General features: G+C 37.9%; 4 protein-coding genes across 6 annotated transcripts; 3 read left to right on the top strand and 1 right to left on the bottom strand.

Annotated features, from left to right (window-relative positions):
- The first annotated feature begins 86 nt into the window (after positions 1 to 86).
- Positions 87 to 14,604, top strand: LOC109170234 (protein TAPETUM DETERMINANT 1-like). Of its 3 annotated transcripts, XM_019319253.1 has the most exons (5): positions 87 to 198; positions 1,469 to 1,624; positions 1,702 to 1,797; positions 1,954 to 2,262; positions 14,594 to 14,604. In XM_019319253.1, exons 2-4 carry the CDS (start codon positions 1,537 to 1,539, stop codon positions 2,253 to 2,255), a joined length of 486 nt encoding a protein of 161 aa, XP_019174798.1. In that variant the 5' UTR covers positions 87 to 198; positions 1,469 to 1,536; the 3' UTR covers positions 2,256 to 2,262; positions 14,594 to 14,604. The 3 variants fall into 3 exon arrangements, with proteins under 3 accessions (XP_019174798.1, XP_019174797.1, XP_019174799.1); XM_019319252.1 differs by lacking the exon at positions 14,594 to 14,604 and having other exon boundaries at positions 1,954 to 2,651; XM_019319254.1 differs by lacking the exon at positions 14,594 to 14,604 and having other exon boundaries at positions 1,466 to 1,624; positions 1,954 to 2,651.
- LOC109169762 (receptor-like protein kinase ANXUR1) lies at positions 5,692 to 8,310 on the bottom strand. Its single transcript, XM_019318658.1, has one exon. It carries the CDS (start codon positions 8,308 to 8,310, stop codon positions 5,692 to 5,694), a length of 2,619 nt encoding a protein of 872 aa, XP_019174203.1.
- LOC109170232 lies at positions 9,691 to 12,385 on the top strand. Its single transcript, XM_019319249.1, has 12 exons — positions 9,691 to 9,811; positions 9,907 to 10,055; positions 10,167 to 10,215; positions 10,291 to 10,437; positions 10,584 to 10,684; positions 10,779 to 10,845; positions 10,971 to 11,061; positions 11,295 to 11,364; positions 11,462 to 11,557; positions 11,658 to 11,844; positions 11,928 to 12,016; positions 12,118 to 12,385. The coding sequence occupies exons 1-12, from the start codon at positions 9,763 to 9,765 to the stop codon at positions 12,259 to 12,261; spliced, it is 1,239 nt and encodes a 412-aa protein (XP_019174794.1). The 5' UTR covers positions 9,691 to 9,762; the 3' UTR covers positions 12,262 to 12,385.
- On the top strand, positions 13,875 to 19,482 carry LOC109170231 (ATP-citrate synthase beta chain protein 2-like). The gene is made up of 17 exons (XM_019319248.1): positions 13,875 to 14,048; positions 14,846 to 14,965; positions 15,069 to 15,171; positions 15,577 to 15,642; positions 15,737 to 15,860; positions 15,968 to 16,102; positions 16,350 to 16,410; positions 16,495 to 16,571; positions 17,393 to 17,548; positions 17,644 to 17,772; positions 17,861 to 17,993; positions 18,097 to 18,224; positions 18,334 to 18,439; positions 18,512 to 18,588; positions 18,709 to 18,779; positions 18,880 to 19,164; positions 19,242 to 19,482. Exons 2-17 carry the CDS (start codon positions 14,857 to 14,859, stop codon positions 19,315 to 19,317), a joined length of 1,836 nt encoding a protein of 611 aa, XP_019174793.1. The 5' UTR covers positions 13,875 to 14,048; positions 14,846 to 14,856; the 3' UTR covers positions 19,318 to 19,482.
- The last annotated feature ends 1,009 nt before the right edge of the window (positions 19,483 to 20,491 follow it).

Genomic DNA, 20,491 nt, shown 5'->3' with positions numbered 1-20,491 from the left:
GCAATAAGGCCAAGTCCTATTTATATATTTTTCAAATTCATTTCATTCTCTCCGTCATCACTCTTTCGGTCTCAGCCTCACAGTGTCACAGACTCACAGGTGCGCTTGGTTCTAAGCTGGAAGCTTTATTTTCCCTCGTGCACGGCTCACCCTCCGGTAGTCGACGGTCCCTGTCATCGGAGGAGGAAGGGAACCGAGGTACTCCTTCGCTACCAGCAGTACTTTTTCCTTACCATCGCTGAGCCGTTATTTTCTCTTCTTTTTGCCCCCTTTTTGCACATTTTGTCTTCAATGGGTTATGGCATTGTTCATGTATAATTCTGGTGTTTTTTTTTTTCTCATTAATATACCGGATTTCTGATTCGTTTAACTGATTATCTGCGTTTCTCTTTGAATTACGTGACTGTGTTGTAAATCGTGTGCTTAATGGTTTGCTGCTATATAATGTAGAGTCATAAAAATGAGATTTTTAGGGTCCCTGTTTTTGTTGTAAGAGTCATATCTTTGGATTCTGTAAATCCATTTGTTTTTAGGGGCTATGTTCAATACTGTTGCTCTAGAATCTTCTTCTGTAAATTTTGACTTGCCAAATGTGGATCACGCGTCAAACACGTAGGTTGGAAATGGCTCTACCGGAGGATTTCAATCCTATATGGAGGTCAGTGTTAAAGTGTGTTGCAAGAATGTGTTTACCTTTTTTATCTCTTGTGATCAGGATCTTTAAAGGTGATAGTGGAGTCCATATTTTTCGAACTTCATCCCAGTCTCTGTTTTCATCCTACAAGTCTTCATACAGTTACATTTTAATGCTAAACTTCAGATTTGTCTCTGTTTCTGTCAACCAAGAAAATATTCAATAATCAAAGAGAGTGATTGAGGAAACCAAATTATGGTCATATGATTCTGATACTCAGATACTGATCCAAAACTAAATGATCCAACAGTTTTTAAAACTGTACAGCATGGTGATTATTATGCTGAAAAAGATTGCCGTTTGAAACAATCTCAGCCTTATTTATTGCTTGCATAATTATGATGAATTTGGTTGGGTGGTTAGGTTGACATTTAGACTAATGGATTTATTATATCAAAATCTTGATGGATGAGTAATATTGTGATCCATGGGTAGCTAGGTACTCTCGTAAAGTCGTAATTCCTAATTAATCTCTCAACTCCCCAAAAGGGGAGTGACTAAGCTTTAGTTTCCCAGTTGACTTTAGCTGTAAAGAAACATAGAAATAAAGATGCAGAATAAATGACTTATGGCTTCTTGCAATAAATAGCTGTCTTTCTTTTCATCCACTGCCTTCAATCTGTGTATAGGATTTCAATGATCCAGGCTGTTATTGTTAAGACTGTATGTAAACTGATGGTTGTGGTCCTTTGTTCTTTTTCTTTCTTCCTTCTCTATCCTCTCAAGTTTTACACAAATCTTCTTTCACTTACTGGTCTTGTTTTACTGTAGCAGGTTGCTAAGAAGCCAAAGTTAAACTTGGGTAATTACTTTCTGTGTCATTCTTGACTCAAAACTCTATCATGAGCTGGCTTCGTGCCCTCTTCTTCTGTTTCTCTTTGCTTACCATCCTTGCAGTCTTTGATTTTGGACTTCAATGGAGCAAAACAGGTACGGGCATTAACAATGTTACTAATATCTCAATCTCTTTATAGATTCTCAAACCCATTGTGACTATTCTTTTGCAGGCTGGGTTTTGCATAAAGCTCATGGAGATAGAAATGTAACTACGAATATGATACTGCAGAAGACATATTTAAGCCATAGAAAAATTCTGGCACACGGTAAAATTCTATGTTAACCGTGCATTGTCTCCTTAGTAACTATTCCTTGTATGTTTGTCAAAACTTTCACAGTAAATGGGAGAATTGTGTTGTGTTCGATATGCTGTAAGGGTTCGATCCTTTCCTAAAATAGATTATTATATTGAAACTCTTCAGGAGGCTGTACAAACAAGGATATAAGCATTTCGCAGAGCACATATTCCACGACTGGGATTCCACAATATGTAGTTGAGATAGTGAACACCTGCTTTTCTGGTTGTGCCCCATCCAACATCCACCTCCACTGTGACTGGTTTGCCTCTGCCAGAATAGTGAACCCAAATACTTTTAAGAGGCTGTCTTACGATGACTGCCTGGTTAATGAAGGAAAGCCTTTGAAGGCCAGCCAGATGATCCAGTTCACCTACTCAAACACATTTATGTACCCTATGGCCTTCAAGTCTGCCAAATTTTGCTGAATACATGGTTAGTATTACTCCATGCTTGAATTGAATCACTGTGGGTGGGTGGTGTTCGGAGTTAAACCAAGAATTTGGGTTTTAAAAGTTGCAAAATATACACAACTTCATTTTTGACCTTTTGGTGTTTAGCCCTGTGACTTTGAGGCTATTATCTGTCAAAGCCACAATAAAAGAAAAAGCACCTTCAGTCTTCAGAGGCAGAGGAACACTTCCCAAAGGCCCTTTTTACAAACCTAGCTTCAAAAGTTTATCTGGATGCATGCTACCTTTTTGCTGATGTATCTACCTGTGAATGCCTTATAGCTTAAGTGGACTTCCTATATCTCTGGATTAATATGGAATTTTGGGGTCAAAATATGTTATATAGAGTACTTGCTACATGGTGCAATGTCGTAAGTGTTTGTTTTAATTTGTAAATTCTGCAAGTGTTGTCACTTCTCTGTGTATATCTACTTTGCTTTTTTCCTGCTGTGAGAAAAGAAAGAATTAGAAAACAGAAACTCTTTTTGCCTTTTCGACATTTTTTTTTTTTTTTTTTTTCATAAACCTTATAAAAACTGTTCAAAATAATTAATTTGTTAGTAAAATCCAAAGAAAGACGTAGTTTTCTAGGAATGTGTTAGTCTTACCTATCGTTTTCGGGAAGCATAGAGTGGGGATCCCCACAAGTTGCTATTTATGGTGATGCTTTACAAATCTGTAAAAAGGCATTTGGTTTGGTCTAATTCTCCCATAGCTCCTGCAAGGCTTCAATCTTCGTGTTCGCACGTGAGGCAGCTTTCCTTATAGACTCTTGGATAAAAGAGTGGTCCCATCACCTCTAAATCTCCCTTTCATACATCTTTAAAAAAATCATAAATTTTTTACCACTCCAAAAATAAAATAGAAACATAGGTATAAATTTCTTTCCTTCTACAATCGGTTTTAATTTGTATGATCTCAACAATAAATGAAAAAAAAATAAATAAAATTGTGTGGTCTCGAACCTGCGATCCAATTCTAATGCACTGACGTTGGAAGTGCAACAAATCAAAATCCCCTCCAAAAAAGCGAATATTTCCTTTTTACCTAAAAAAAGAAAGTTTTGGTAAGAAGAGTAACATTCCTCTGGAAGTGGGAACGAGGAACAGCAGCATACCCTACACGCCCAATTCCAATTTTCGTTGGCTGAAAAGGTAGAGAGTGCAGAGACAGAGGGGTTGTCGGCAAATGTGGGCTGTTAAAGTAGTCTTTGACATTAAGGAAAAGCTTCCGACCTGGTGTGTTTGCAATAAATGGCGTCCGGCCATCTCTGTTATCGTCTTCAAATTAAACAAAGAAGCAGGCACGGGTTACACCATTTCACGTAACTGAATATCTGATGCGCTTCTGCTCTGCTCCTCTGCTCATTTCCTCTTTTTTGTCTCCTCGCCATTCCCTTTCCTTCAATTCTCTCTCCCCGTACTCTTTTATAGCTTTCTTGTTGACTGCCCTGTTTTAACCCATTCCATCCTAATTGGCCCATAAAATAAAGGGGGGTGGTTTGAGAGAACTCAAATGTAAAAACTATCCAAAATTGACACTTCTAATAACGTAACGCTCGGTAATTGGTAATGGAATTAGTTACACAATTAATTTGATAATCATAATGTTTTAGTTTAATTTTTCATAAGAACTATTTAAGACCTTATAATGACTAGACTGAGAGGACTTTGTGTTATGAGAATATAATAGATAGATATTATAAGTGAAATGATGATAAAGTTATAATTTGGTTTAGTGATGCACTTCATTTTAACTCATTTTGCATGAATGTTAAGACAATTGATATGAAAGTCGCTCCTAATTGAAGTGTTTTTTATTGTAAGTAATGAAGATTGGACAAATGCATGGACTAGCGAGGAAAGAGACAATTTTCAAGTGAAAATGAGTCAAGACAGTGCAAAGCCAGGGCACAATGGTACAGAGCAATACACAAAGTGGAAGTAGGAGAAGGCCAAATGCTCACGATCACAATTTCAACTATGACTACAACCGTGATCAGCAAGGATGGCTTGCTAATCCCCAGGCTCCGGCTGACACTTACAACCGTGAGCGTTAATGGGAGGCCGGGAATCAATTGGCTAAGCATAGATCTCACGGCCGGGAGGTTCACCATGATGTACTAAACTATCTTGTAGAAATTTGAGACCCACACTGATGCTCTCGGTCGAAACCACCCGTGTGACTTTAAGTATCTTCAAGGTTTCCTTAGAGGTCACGATCAACATCCAAATTGTGACCATCAACATGACTCTCGGAATTCACAACCTGCTTTATGTGGTCATGGTAGACCTCTCAGCCATGATTGTGATCGTGATCTCACACTCTGAATTTGCTGAGTTGGTTACTTTATCTTGAATTTGGAGTATAAATTAAATAAGTTTAGACGGTTATTTTTATATAACTTTTCATTTTAGCTTCTCTCTATGTTTTTCTAAAGATAAAACTTCTCCATTTGTAATCAATCGAACTTTGATGATTGGAGATCGTTTCAGTTTGTAATTCATTTTAGTTTCAAATTTCATATTGCACTTTCCATTGTTCTTGATTAAGGTTAAGTCGTTATTCATTTTTCTACATTTTATTTAATTGAATTGTTATTGCAATGTCTTATATTTCAACGCATTTCAATCTCAACTTCTCAAATACGAGTAGCTATATTCCTTAAGGTTTTTTGATTCGAGGTTTTTTTTTTTTTTTTTTTTTTTTTTTTTTTTTTGGTTATGTATGCTATGTGGTTTGAATTGCAATGTAGGATAGTGTAATGACTCAATAATGATGGTCATAGTTGTGAGCTTGGTGGTCTATATGAACTCTTGCATAATTTGGGCTCAATTATGCAAAGATGTACATGGATAAGGTGTTGAGACTGAGAATAGAGCAACACCATATATAGTCGCATCTCTCATTAGTCTAACTTTGCTATGAGAAAAGCGAGTTGAAAGGGGACATGAACGCCACATGTTTGATGAATTGCATCAACTGGTTTGAGTCATCATGAGAATGAGGCATAAACCTAATTGAAAGTAGTCCAATGTCCACAAAGTGACATTGACAATTAGTAGCATTTCTCTACTCACCTTGTTGATGCACTATATGGTATTTATCCTATGAAAAACTATGGTATCAATACAAAAGTGACTAAACCACTTACTATTCAACTTCTTTTTAGTCCGCTCTTTGAGACAATATCCTCATAGTTCACTCCATCAACACTAAAATCAACTTTGAAATGAGAAGAGAAAAAGCAAAATAAAGATGAAAGTTTGATGGACCAACACTATAAAAATGGGTCGGGTTAGTTGAGGCTTAATTTTGATATATACACACTAGATGAGAGTGAAACTAAAGATGCATGGACATATCACATATTCACATATGTATGTATATACAGACTACATCAGAAGTTTGCCTATCTACCCTGTGGATTTACAATCTGTGAGAATATTGCATCGTCTGACTGATTCTTGTCCTCTTCCTCATCCCCCTCATCAATGCTTAACAACTGTGCATGCATGGCGTAAGCATCGTTGGCCCTCTGTTCCGCCACCATTTTGGGCCCGTCTGGATTGCTCTGCAACTGCATCGACAGTTCAAGGTTCCAAAGAACCGATCCCATGGAGGGGCGGTTGATTCCATGATCAGACAGACAACTGATGGCTGTTTCCACGTAGGTTTTGAGACATTGTGGGGTTATATCTACTCTTATGAACGGATCAACAAAGCTATCTACCATTCCCTTTCTATGGCACTGTAACGCCCAATCTGCTAAACTGACTTGATCTCTTGGAAGGCTAGTATCCAGCGCTCCTCTCGCGAACAGCACTTCAAACAAAACCACCCCAAATGAATAAACATCGGACTTGTCTGTCAACTGCTGTCTTCTGAAGTATTCTGGATCCAAGTATCCAAAGCTCCCTTTCACCACTGTGCTCACATGCGTTTGGTTGAGAGTTGGACCGGTTTTCGACAGCCCGAAATCGGAAACCTTTGCCACCCATTTGTCGTCTAATAGGATGTTTGTGGTTTTAACATCCCTGTGGATGATGGGGTATCTGGCGCCGGTGTGAAGATAGTGAAGTCCTCTGGCGGCACCAATGCATATTTCCAGTCTTTGCTTCCAGGACAATGGAGGTTTGTTGTGCTTGTACAAGTGTTCTCTTAAGGTTCCATTGGCCATATAATCGTACACTAATATCATTTCATCGTATTCCTCGCAAGCACCAATTAGAGAGACCAAATGCCGGTGTCTAAGCTTTGAAAGCAGTTCGATTTCGTTTTGGAATTCATGGGCTCCTTGTTCTGACGATGGGTTTGATCTCTTTATGGCTACCTTGGTGGATCCTCCGTCAATCTCGCCTTTGTAGACCTTGCCGAATCCTCCCACGCCGATTACTAAAGACTCGCTGAAGTTCTTGGTGGCCAGTTTGATCTCCGGGAGGGTGAAGTGCCTGCACAGGCCTCCCCCGAGATTTGAAATACGGCTACTGCCACTGCTTTTGCCGGAATATGAGGTGGAGCCCGAAGAACGCGAGCTTCCATAAACCGGCAGCCAGCCTTTGACGCTAGATTTTCCGCCGTTTCTATCCGCCATTTTCCGCCGGTGGAAAGCCACCAAACAAAGCACTGCGCCGAAACCCGTGAACACGCCCAGGACCGAGCCAACTATTATGCCCCCCCGGTGAGCGGATCCTGGATTTGAAAATGAGGTATTGCTGGCAGAATTCTGGTCGGGAACCGCGGGCGGGGGAACAGGATTGGGACCTGCCAAGGTTTCCATGGAATTATTCATCTTGAAAATCTCTAATCCATTTAGGATTGCATCGTAGGTTTCGGGTTCGGATTCTGGATTAGGATGCAACGCCACCCACAATTCATTATCGCCTCCTTTATCTCTTTCATATACCACAAAATCCCTGTAGGTTGCAACTCCTTGGAACCCACTCCATGCAATCACATCAGCCGCGGGAAATGCAGTCTGGTTGTTAATGTAAATATAGAACACCCTCTGATTAACTTTGGTTAGCTGATAGTCGCAGAAATGCATCCTCACAAGATAACTAAAATTCGCATCCACCCGGAAAACCCACGTGAGATTATAACGTATGTTAATGTCTCCGGTGGAACCCATACTTCTTGAAGAACGATAAACATCCAGGGGAGCTATGTAAGTTGGAGCCCCAGGGGGATATCCAATTCTCTGAGTCTTGTTTGCCGTACTGGTGGTCCCGAATGCCGCGCCGTACAAATAGGCCCAATCATTGTACCATGTTCTGGTGAGACTAGAATCGTTGCTGGCCGAAATGTACTGTCCCCCGACATTCAGCCTATACATGGACTGCATATGAAACGATGATGTGTTAATATAACCCGTAGACCACCCCACCATACCTGCGGTTTTGAAGATTTCCGGCATGGGAATCACTTCAATGCCGTTGATGAAGACGAAAGAGTCATTGTAGTGTGTTGAAGGGTTGAAGGTGAGGGTGAGGGTGGGGGAGCCGATAGGGGCGAAGCTGAATTCCCTGACGATGTAAGCCTGTGTGAGTGCCTGCGCTGTGATGGAGGCACTGAAATTGTTGAGCAGAGTGAAGGCACCCACGCGGACGGAGATGAAGGATTTGCTGCAGTTGAATGAGTTCTGGTAGGAAGAAGGGTAGAAGTGAAGCCTGATCCAATGGCGGGAACGCGGAGAAACAGGGAAGGAATAATTGGATTCCGCCTTGAGAAATCTGGCAGTCATGTAGGGGATGGTGGAGGATAAAGCAGGGTCTTGGAAATCAGCGGTGGCTGTAAATGTTTTGGCCGGAGAAGTGGTCAGGAATTTGGCGTCCGGCATCCAATTTCTTCCATCAGGATCAGTGGCGTTAGTCTCAGTGCCACAAGACAATACATACGAGTAGGAATCTCTTGGTCCACTGCTTCTTAATGATGCTGCAGCGGCGGCGTGGATGTTGTTTGCAATGCAAGAAACCACTATTATTATTATGATTATTAAGCCCAGCCAAAAGAAATGGAACTTGATGACCATTGCTGCTGCAGCTCTACACAGATTTCAATCCTGGAAATCAAAATATGGGATATGATTTTGAGGAGAGAAACAGAATTATATTCCAAGGAAAATGGTGGAGAAACAAAATAAATACCACGGCCATCGAAGTGGTTTAGGTGGAGATGGCGGATTCTTGAACCGGCCTGGGAATTTCATGTATCTGAGATCATGCGAAGCGAGCAGCGGATGGGAGATCATGCAATTTTTTGTTTTGATGATTTGTTTCTTCAACTCTAGAATCTGGATCCTCAAGTGTTGTTCATACTAATTTTCTCTGCCATTTCTCTCTCCGTTGCATTTTTTTGTTAAACCTACGATTTTTGTTAAGAGAATGGAGCCGTTGGTTACAGAGGACTGGTGGGAGAGACGAGTAACGGCTTTTCAGGGGCGTTTTATTGGCATTAAATAATCTATTAATTCCTAGCTAGCGGTTAATATTTCTTACTGTATTATATACTCCGTATTTGTTCTCCTATACCATTTACACATGACATTAGCATGCCATTCTTGTTCTTATGCATGCATCATCCATCTTGGCAAGTCATTGTGGACAATAATTTACATAGTGATGTGTGAACTATAAAAAAAAATACATTTTTAATATATTAAAAATATATTATACAAAAGAATGTAATTTTTTTTGGATACAATATATATTTTTAATATATTAAAAATATATTATTTGTGTATTGAATTAGGGGTGCAAATGAGCCAAGCCGGTTGTGAGCAGCTCAAACTCAGTCAAAATCAAGCTCGAGCCGAACTCGAGCGACTCGTTTACTTATCGAGCTCGAGCCGAGCTCTCATATCCTATGCTCGTGGCTCGACGAATCGCTCGCGAGCCTTATAATAATTATTATTATTATTATTATTATTAAAAATTAAAATTGTACTCCCTCAAATTTGAGGTCAAAATCGAGTCCCAACTCCAGCTCAAAATAAAATTCAAATTTAAGCTCAAACAATCTAGTTGTTCGAACTGAGCTCGAGCTGTTCAAAAATTGTTGAGCTCGAATCGAGCCTTCCTTAACGAGCTCGAGCTCGAACTCGGCTCGACTCGTTTACACCCCTAAATTGCATTATTTGATTACGTGGAACATGATCCATTGTTCCATCTTTGGACGCAATTACAAATTCATCCAAATCCAACCAACATTGATCCATTATGTTGGCCCAATTTTATTGGGCTTTTCAGCCCAATATAGTATAAAAGAATACAATTTTTTTTTATATGCATTAAAAGAAAAAAGAAAATACTCCATAGCAGCTTGTACATTTGTATTGTTTTTTTTAAACTATAAGATTGTCATAATTTCACGTGATTTTAGGGTGAAACTAGATTTTATGGGAAAATATATATAGTCCGAGGAAGGAGAGATATCTAGTAGTAACAGATTTAACGGATATCTCTGATAAGGCTGTGGTTCAGTAATGGATATGAGCATCTTTCGCTCTGCTAAGCTCGGTCGAATCCCTAAAGGTCTACCTCTCTCTTTCTGTGTAGATATCAGATATGTGCATGACTGCAAATTGTTTGAGTATCATTGAACAATTGCCTTCCTTTCGCCGTTGCAGCTCAGTTGAATCCCTGCGGGTGTCTGAAGAATCTCGACAGAGTGAAAACCCTCGTCTCAAGGACGGTTGTTCCTTCAATCTCAGCCTCCCCAGTTGAATCGCTGCGAAAGGGAAACTGGGTCAAGCTCATTTGTGGTGCTAGCTTTGAGGTCCTCCTCTTCAAAGACGTCTTATCTTTTCCTTGTGTTAATTTCTCGGACGGCTCTCACCCGACCGACGCATAACTGCGTGCTAGTTGTTTTTCCTTCTTATTTCTCTAGGATGTGGTTGATGTCAGGAACCTTTCTCTTGTCTACACTCTTGCCGGAGGTGAAAATTGCGTCTTTGAATTGTTATTTTAGGGAGGATTTTGTGGTTCGTCTGTTTAATTATTGAATTGTGCAGTTGATTGCATTGACTGTGCTGCTGAGGAATCAGTAGTCAATGCTGTGAACGAAGGGATAAGAGCGGCAACAGCTATTGTTCCCATTCGGAGGCCATGGATAATGATCAGTGTCAACGACGATAAAGATGTTCATTTTCGTAAAGCTGGTAACACTTTGCTAGCTTAAGTAATTTCTTGAAAGTGTATATTTGATTAACTGATGACAGACTTGATGATTTTATGTCAAACAGACATCAAATTCTGAATGAGTTTAAAGAAATATGCTTAAAATGCATTGTTATTTTTGTTATAGAATTCGATCCTGATGATTGTCCAGTGGATTGTTCAAGACCCTGTGAGAATGTTTGTCCCGCTAATGCAATATCACTAGATGGTGAACCTGGTCAGCAGAAGGTTCGTTCGATTTCTTGATTTCTTTGTACTCTCAAGTCATGAACCTACGTGTTTCTGGCTGTTGAAATTAATTAAAGTGCATATCTATCTGCAGGGTGTTGTGGTGGAACGCTGCTATGGCTGTGGTCGATGCTTCCCTGTTTGTCCATATGACAAAATAAGTGTGTCAAGTTTCATTTTTCAGCTTTAGTTATTGAAAATTTGAAATACATCCTATATCAGTCTGAATCATATATGTTCTTACTCCTCGTTTTTGCTATGCTGGATATTATATATGTGAATTTAGGTGCAATTACATACATAAGAGACGCCACTGCTGTAGCTGAACTTCTGGTACGGGATGATGTTGATGCACTTGAAATTCATACCAATGGAAGGTAGCACTGAAAACATTTTGTCGGTTTTCCTGGTTAAATGTTCACTTCTGATATCAGAGGATTGAGTTTAGTCCGTTAGGAAGGACATTTGACTCAAGAATCATGATTTGTGGTAAAATGATGATATCTGTCTGTTCAGTTACCAGTTAAGTAGCAAATAGTTTGATCGGAGAGCTTCCATCTAGCAAAAGTTATTAAATTAAATTCATAACCTTGCTGTTTTCGTTATATAGGGTACCAGCAGCCTTCAAAGAACTCTGGGATAGTTTAGGGGATTCCATCAATAGTTTGCGACTTGTTGCAGTATGGTCCAGAATCTGCTTTATTGTCTTTGACACCTAATATTCTGATTGGATCGGATTCGTTTAAACTTCTATAATGCAATTGCTCTAATTTGTAGGTTAGCTTCCCCGACATCAAGGATTCAGCAGTATCTGCAATGAATGCCATGTACTCCATAATGGAAACCAACCTCCGTTGCTACAACTTATGGCAGGTATATACCAACCTTTTATCTCAAGATTAAAAGTAGCTAAAAAAATTAAGTTACATGAGCCAATTGTGATTTCTGGATAATCATATGTTGCAAAGTTTAGTTAGATGGGCGGCCCATGAGTGGAGATATTGGGCGAGGTGCCACGAGAGAAGCAATTGCTTTCGCTTTACATCTGGCCTCTGCTGGAGACAGACCAAAAGGTTTCCTTCAGTTGGCAGGCGGTACGAATGCTCATACAGTGGATGGGTTAAAAAAGGCCAGGCTATTCCAGACAGCCACCATATCTGGTATCAAACTTAGCTCCTAAATGACTACAAATTTCACGATAACCGTACCCACTTTTCACCTTAGATTCTTCACTGTTATCCAGATATATCAAATGATGGAAATTTCACAAGCTCATTGAGTTCAGGAAATGCTTTGATCAGTGGCGTAGCGTTTGGAGGCTATGCGCGGAAGGTTAGTCCTTGTTCTTGAGGAAAAAATAAAATAGGGCTTATCTAACTTAGATCCTATAATGTTTCAAGATCCAACATGGGTGCCTAATCTTAATTCTTCAGATTGTGGGAAAGGTTTTGCATTCTATGCAATCTCAGCATGGACTTGCTTGCATTGAAGATCATCCGGAGCAACTCCTGCAGGCACTTGAGGAATCACTTAGTCTGGTAGGAACTGTCAAATGTTATGTTTCTTTGTGCTCTTAGAAATAGAGTTTTTTTTGTTGTTGTTGACACTTCAAAAACAATGTTTATCATGGGATTCATGACATAACACTGGGTCGCTTTCATATACGCTGCATTCCATGGAAAAGTAAAATAATTTTTTTAAGACCATAAATCCAAGAAATGAGTGTGATATTAACATTCAAGAAAATAATGATATTAAATAATCGAAGCCGTGCTCTTAGCAGACATCTTATATTAAATATTTGCACTTTTTTTATGATGCCTGGTTTGAAATATTTGCACTTCTTCGATTTTTTTCTCTTTTTTTGGTTGGTAATAATAATAATAATAATGCACAATCTTCGTTCCTTAGACAGAACGCTAAGCATAGGTTACCAACTCACTCATTTCCCAACCACCATAACTTTTTGCTCTTACCTAGACGTTGATGTTGGTTCTTGGTATGGGATATTCTGGGAATATATATGTCACATTTAATGGAAAAAAAAATATGTACTGTGTTTGATAACATAGTTAGTTTATTACTCAATTTTGGCTTGTTTGATCACTATTAGTTGTTTGAGTGTTTGATTAATTAGTTTTTTATAACAGCCTATTGCTTCAAAACGCTAAAATTCAAAAAACAGCTCAAAGTAGTTTTAAATTACGATTACTTTTTGAGAAAGTCATTTTGCATTTAATCAGCTAACAACTAATTTAAAAACATATTTTTACAATCGGCTAATGCTATCAACTAGTCAAACCACTAACTCAATCAGCAAACAGATATTTGGACATATAACTTTTTAGAAAAGGAAAATTAAGAAGAATTGTGCATGAATTATATAATTGCAAATAATTATTGTATTTATTTAGTTTCAAATTGTTGTTGTCTTTACTAAACTAGTCACAACTTTAAGGCAAATTATTGTGTAGACCATGGTCCACACAATGTTATGTGGACCATAACAAAAAGTATATTTTTAATATACTAAATGTACATTATTTTTGTACTGAATGTACATTGTACAATATAATGTACACTCAGAATAAAAATAATGTACATCCCCTGAATACAATGTACATTATTTTTGTACTAAATGTACATTATTTTTATACTGAATGTACATTATTTTACAGTAGATAAAAATGGTTCGCACAACTTGTATAGACCATGGTCCACACAATAATGATTGCAACTTTAATAGGAAAATATATGACACCAAGAAATGTAATACAAAATTATTCTATTTCTAAAATTGGCTACTATCACTTAAAACGTTTTACAATACTATATGATTATATATTTATATATATTAAAAAAAATAGTTAAAATATATGGTTGAGAGATTTTAAAAGTCTTTTAGGTGTGCACTTATCTACTAATCTTGACTAGGATTCATATTGGGTTAAGAAATCAACTCCAGCTTGATGCATGAGTGTCCTAATGTGACGAATTAATATCTAAATGATATGATTTGTTACTTGTTGATGTACCAACAAAGAATCATTTCCTTGATTAGGGGATTAGACAATTAGTAGAATGTTACTCCGTAACAATTTTGTTTTCCTAAAGCAGTAATTAATAATTAATAATATTCATTTTAAAGAAAAAGCAGTTAACTGATCGCGCCACCGACTGTCGTCTCAGTTCTCACTGCAACATATTTTACTTTACTACTAGCTCTGCATCTGCGTCTCTGTATATATACATGCTGCTCCTCCCCTATTGAATATTGAGGCTATTGTATATCAATCATTCTTCTCCCTCTTTCCACTCACATTGTCTGCGCTTAAGAGGCGATTCGTTTCATTTCAAAGCTCAGGTCTATTTTCCACTCGTTTGTGTTGTCGGGTTTTAATTTGAGCATTTCAATGGAGTCGTTACGCGAATTGTCTGTTTCCTCTTTTGATAAACGCCGTTTTTGAGTGTAAATCTGCTGTAATATCGTGTTTACTGAGGCTATGAAACGGATCTATTCATGGCCTCCGGGCTTCGGGAGTGGTATTTTTTTTTGCTAGTGTTACTATGTGCATTGTTTTTGTTCGCACTGTATAGGAAGATCTAAGTATTGGTTGAGCTTCAATTGTTTGGGCTGCTCATCGTTTGATCAACTTAATGCTTCGCTACTCCGCTTTGCATTTTTATTGAAGTACTAATTTCACTTCTTTTCTGGGTCTAGGAGTTGATCTTTGATTTAAATAATGTTGGCGCTTAGCATAGTCCATTTGCGCGGGGATGATGAAAAATTGTGATTTCTTCCCATTTAGACTGAATGAACGACCAATTTTAAAAGTAACCACAATTTGGATCTACTTCGTTTAGAATTATAGTGATATCCATGCGTACGGATGGCAATGATCTCAATAGCTGTTATTTCTTACAAGGCTTTTATACTTCTAATACTTGTAGGAACTAGGAAGGCATAGCAACCAATACCTGAGCTGCCTAGTACATAGAACACAATGACTTAAAGTCATCCAACAAAATTTAAGATTTTGCTGGTTGATGTTCTGTTTTATGTTTTGCAACTAGAATTAGGTAGGGTGGAATTTGGTGAATCATACTTATGATGACTTGCCATGTTGGGAGATCTTGTGCTGATATTGTACTTTTCATCAGCTGTGGATTGAATGGGCACCATGGCAACTGGACAACTTTTCTCCAAGACTACTCAAGCCTTGTTCTACAACTACAAACAACTTCCCATCCAACGGATGCTTGATTTTGATTTCCTTTGTGGTGTGTATAAAATCTTATATTTCTTCTTCAATTTACTTTCTAGGAAATAGAGTCTCAACCAATGTCATCACTGTTAAAATTGTTAATTAAATTCAATTATCAGGGAGGGAAACTCCTTCCGTTGCTGGAATTATAAATCCTGGTTCGGAAGGATTCCAGAAACTCTTCTTCGGTCAGGAGGAGATTGCAATTCCTGTCCATCCAGGGTGTGTCTTGTTTCATTTCCAATTTCTTCTATTGCCTTATTATTATTATTATTATTATTATTATTATTATATTTACTTGCATGGTATTTTAAATACTCATTTGGATGGATAGGAACTTTTATTAAATACAATTTACGTTTTAAATACGTTGAATATTTCTTTTTGGCTTCATGATGCAGCTATTAATGGGATTTTAAGTTTCAAATTTTAGATGTACCAATTTTGAGTAATGTCAAGAACACTTTGGTTTGGAAAAACGTCATTTACAGCTTTGCAGTGTTTGCATGCACATAAACTATATGATGCGCATTGTCTACCAGTCTGTTGCTTTGAAACACTAAGTAAGGAGTGGTTCGGAATTTCATATTCTAATTTTCCTTTGCAAAATTTTCAACCCATCTGCAGCATCGAAGCTGCTTGTGCCGCTCATCCTACAGCTGATGTTTTAATTAACTTTGCATCATTTAGAAGGTTGGTAATTTTTCTCTGGTTTATTGTTTTCCTCTTCCAAATAAACTGGGAGTGTTATAATGTTTCTTATATCTCCTTCCTGAATGAATTGCAGTGCTGCTGCTTCCTCCATGGCTGCTCTCAAGCAGCCAACCATTAGAGTAGTGGCTATCATAGCTGAAGGTGTTCCTGAGTCAGACACCAAGCAGTTGATTGCTTATGCAAAAGCAAACAACAAGGTAAGCTATCTCATTTTATCTTCCTCTGTCCATCAACAGTCATTATTTGTCAGGATTGATTTTGGGTCAATATAGTTTATTATTAACTCATCTCATTATCGCTTCAGGTAGTTATTGGTCCAGCTACGGTTGGAGGAATTCAGGCTGGAGCTTTTAAAATTGGTGACACTGCTGGGACCATTGATAACATTATTCATTGCAAGCTTTACAGACCAGGATCTGTTGGCTTTGTTTCCAAATCTGTAAGTAATCATAGGGGATAGTCTTATTTGATAATGTCCAATGTATCTAATTTGCAATCTACACTTACACTGCAGGTTTTCTTCTAAAATAATGAAGCAAACACAGAAATTTAAAGAAAAGAATTCCGTCCAAACTTTCTCACTCCCATCCTAGCAATTTATTTCATCATTGAATCATTAAGAATGATAACAACACTTTTTAGTTACCCTCAATGGTTCCTTAAATAATTTTGTTTTTGAAATACAGGGTGGTATGTCTAATGAATTGTACAATACCATTGCCCGAGTGACGGATGGAATTTACGAAGGTGTGGCATTGATTATTTACTATTGAGATGCCTTAGCACAGTTATGTTGTAATAAACACAAAATTTAATTTCTTATCTCTGCAGGTATTGCAATTGGAGGGGATGTATTCCCTGGCTCTACACTGTCTGACCATGTTCTGCGCTTTAACAACATTCCACAGGTAATTCACTTGTGCCAAACCACTTTTGAAAGGCTTTGAGTTATGAGTTGCATTGCTTATGTGTTATGATTCAGAAAATCATGGTAAGAAATTAGGAGATTGACTAGCTGATTCTAAAATATCTTTGTTATTGATTGACTAGTTGATTCTAGAATATATTTGTTATTAGAATTGGTTTAGTTCCTTTAGAGATAGCGAATAATTATGGTAAGGAACCTTAATGATTCTCCTTTCCTTTTTTTTTTTTTTAATGTTTTATTTAGTCTTAGGGGACTTTCACTCTAATAAAAGGGCAAGCAAGCAAGAAGTTTAGATAAAACTAGAGGTGGGAAAACTTTCATAACATTCCTAGTATCTTGTTCTTTAATTCATCTCTCAACATAGGCAAGCCCCAAACAATCCTTGATAACCCTAATCGCCCTGTGATGCGTCAGTTCGCCCGTGTACATAACATTATGCTATATCTGGCTCGGAATATGAAATACTAAATTTTAGTGCAACTGCACTTGTTTCTTTGCCTATTTAGCATCTGAACAAAAAAGTGATTGTCTGGGGAATATCTAAAACATGAGCATTGTAATGTTCAGAAGTTTATAAATCTTTGGAAGGAATCAATTCTTCATACCTAATGTCTTGAATCAACTAGGTGTGGAGTTTCAATGGTTTAGTCCGTATAATTCTGTTCAAATTTATGGCTCAACAATGAATGGAGAATTATGCATGATTTCTGATGTTTTGTACTCATAAACCTGGTTTAGCTTCTGAATCCTTCCAAGACATGTTGCCTATTTTGCTTGATTCTGACTTTTGGGGAACTTTAGGTCAAAATGATAGTTGTTCTTGGGGAACTTGGTGGACGGGATGAATACTCCTTAGTTGAAGCCCTCCAACAGGGAAAAATTAACAAGCCAGTGGTTGCTTGGGTCAGTGGAACTTGTGCAAGGCTTTTCAAGTCAGAAGTACAATTTGGACATGCGGTGAGCTAGTGCTTCCTGGTTTATTCCATTCTTGACTCTTATTTCTCCAATTAAGGTGCATTTCCCTAAATTGTATGGGTTTAATCTTTATACAGGGAGCAAAGAGTGGTGGTGAGATGGAGTCTGCACAAGCAAAGAATCAAGCACTTAGGGATGCAGGAGCTGTAGTTCCAACCTCATATGAAGCTTTTGAAGGAGCCATCAAAGAAACATTTGAGAAGTTGGTAAGTGCCGGATTCCAGATGGAAATGTTACTCAATTGACTTCTGTTCCGGTGATAGTTTTGCTAATAACTGTTACTGCTATGTGTAGGTTGAAGCAGGCAAGATTACTCCTGTAAAGGAAGTGGTACCTCCACAAATTCCAGAGGATCTTAATACAGCAATTAAGAGTGGGAAAGTTCGTGCGCCAACTCATATTATTACTACCATCTGTGATGAAAGAGGTATAATCTCACCATGCATATATTTTAGTAATGATTGGTGATTTGGAGTTTGGTGGGTGAGTAAAAGCCAAGGCCCTGAATTTGGTTTTACTCAATTTTGTAGGTGAAGAGCCCTGCTATGCTGGTGTCCCCATTTTCTCTCTCATTGAACAGGGATTAGGTGTGGGTGATGTCATTTCTCTATTGTGGTTCAAACGGAGCCTTCCTCGTTACTGCTCTCGTTTTATTGAGGTATTTTCTTGTATTTTATCTCTCAACTCTACTTCATATCTGAAATGCTCTCATCAATTTCATTGCAAGGTAAGCGAATCATCTATTTGGTGTGCCATTGACTAAACAGATTTGCATAATGTTGTGTGCTGACCACGGTCCTTGTGTTTCTGGTGCCCACAACACCATAGTAACTTCTCGGGCAGGAAAAGATCTAGTGTCCTGCCTTGTTTCAGGTACATTTACAGCCTTTCTTTGTATGAGTAACTACTCCGTACTTAGTAGTTAGTAATGTTGCTTGGTAACAGGATTACTGACAATTGGTCCCCGATTTGGTGGGGCTATTGACGATGCTGCTCGATACTTCAAGGATGCGTATGACAGGGTTAGTGGTCAGTGAATCCAAAATGCTCTCAAGTCGTCATTCAAAGAGGAGCCAAATTATTTATCAGTTTTACCATATGAAATTGTCAAAATTTATCCCAGTGTTGTGTGGTAATTACAGGTCCTTACACCTTATGAATTCGTGGAAGGTATGAAGAAGAAGGGCATTCGAGTGCCAGGAATTGGTCACAGGTATCAGAAGCTTGCTTACTTTGATGCATGTGCATTGTGCAACACCAATTTAATTAATGGTACAAAAATAATATTTGTTTTGTTTGGTAAATGATAATAGGATCAAGAGGGGCGACAACAGAGATAAGAGAGTGGAACTACTGCAACGTTATGCCCGTGAAAATTTCCCTAGTGTAAAATACATGGAATATGCAGTGGAGGTTGAGACATACACCCTCTCAAAGGCTAACAACCTAGTCCTTAACGTGGATGGTGCCATTGGTTCCCTGTTCTTGGATCTCCTGGCTGGCAGTGGAATGTTCAAAAAGGCAGAAATCGATGAAATCGTGGAGATTGGTTACCTTAACGGCCTCTTTGTCTTGGCCCGATCCATTGGTCTCATTGGGTAAGTTAAAACCTTATCCACTATATCTTTGCAAACTACCCAACAATAGTCCTTACAAATAGAGGTTTTAATTTCAGGCACACGTTTGACCAGAAGAGATTAAAGCAGCCGCTGTACCGCCACCCGTGGGAAGATGTTCTATACACCAAGTGAGTGCAAACAAGCATTTTCAATCGGAATATTTTGGGTTATCCATTACCATCTCATCCCATGTGTTTCTATTTGTACCAAGTACTTGATTATTCCTTCCTATTGTAATTTCTGCACAAAGAGAATGGCGTGTGGATTATACTAAATGAAAGATTCATGATTGTTATACAGATACATGGAAATAATTTTTACTCTGTAATTGCTTTTTCCCCAAAATATGTTGTCGATCCATTAAAAACAAAATTTACCAGGTTCGTTCTACTTGTATTATAATGTTTTAGGAAAAAATTGTAATTGATGTCCTTCCATGATAATTATTATTAATATAAATGTTGCACTTTAATTTTTAAAACAGGACATATATTGCCTCTCTCATATTGTATGAGAAGAATTGAGAGACAACGTTTATACTAGAGGAACAATATATATATACTATTTTGAAAATTGAGAGACAATATTTACATAACTAATAATTTATAAGTAACATTAATAATTGATATATTATGGATGAACATAGTTACAATTTTCTTTAACGTTTTATTGTAGCGGAATAGTACCTCCAAAAAAAAAAGTTGGTGATTGAAAATGTAGGGTTCAATTATGGTACGATCGTCACGTGGGACGGAATGTGATCTGAAAGGGAAAAGACAACTATTGCCCCCACCAATTGGACCAACATTGAACATACATCCTTTTTCTAAAGTTTTTATTTTTTTAATAATGACTTTTACTCTCGAGTTATTTTTTTTTTTTGAGTTAGACCACAAGGTGTCATTGACAGTTTCTAACGGTAGAAGACGCATTTAAATATTTACCATATTCAGACTAATTCATGTTTGTACTGAGCCGGTCTAATTAAGGGATAAAGTATTGGTCATATTGATTTTTTCATACGAGAGGGCTACCAGGACGCACAACGCATTGGGCGTCCTGACTCAAGTCGTCTTAAAAAAAAAAAAAATCATTGTCTCGTGTGTACAAAATTGTATAATAGAATACACATAAACTTTTGACATAATACGCATAAACTCTTAACATAATATACATAAACACAAGTGTTAAAAAAAAATTGTAACAAATAAAACGATGTCTGTCGCGCACGACCGCTCACGCCAATCAAACTGATTTTTTCACTCTTGAGTTATAACATAGAGAAGAGTGAAGACAAATTATATTA

The sequence above is a fragment of the Ipomoea nil genome, unplaced genomic scaffold (assembly GCF_001879475.1).
Source record: "Ipomoea nil cultivar Tokyo-kokei standard unplaced genomic scaffold, Asagao_1.1 scaffold3321, whole genome shotgun sequence".
In the NCBI taxonomy this organism is placed as follows: Eukaryota; Viridiplantae; Streptophyta; class Magnoliopsida; order Solanales; family Convolvulaceae; genus Ipomoea; species Ipomoea nil.
Note: the sequence above shows the minus strand (reverse complement) of the source record. Positions and strands in the feature narration are given on the sequence as shown.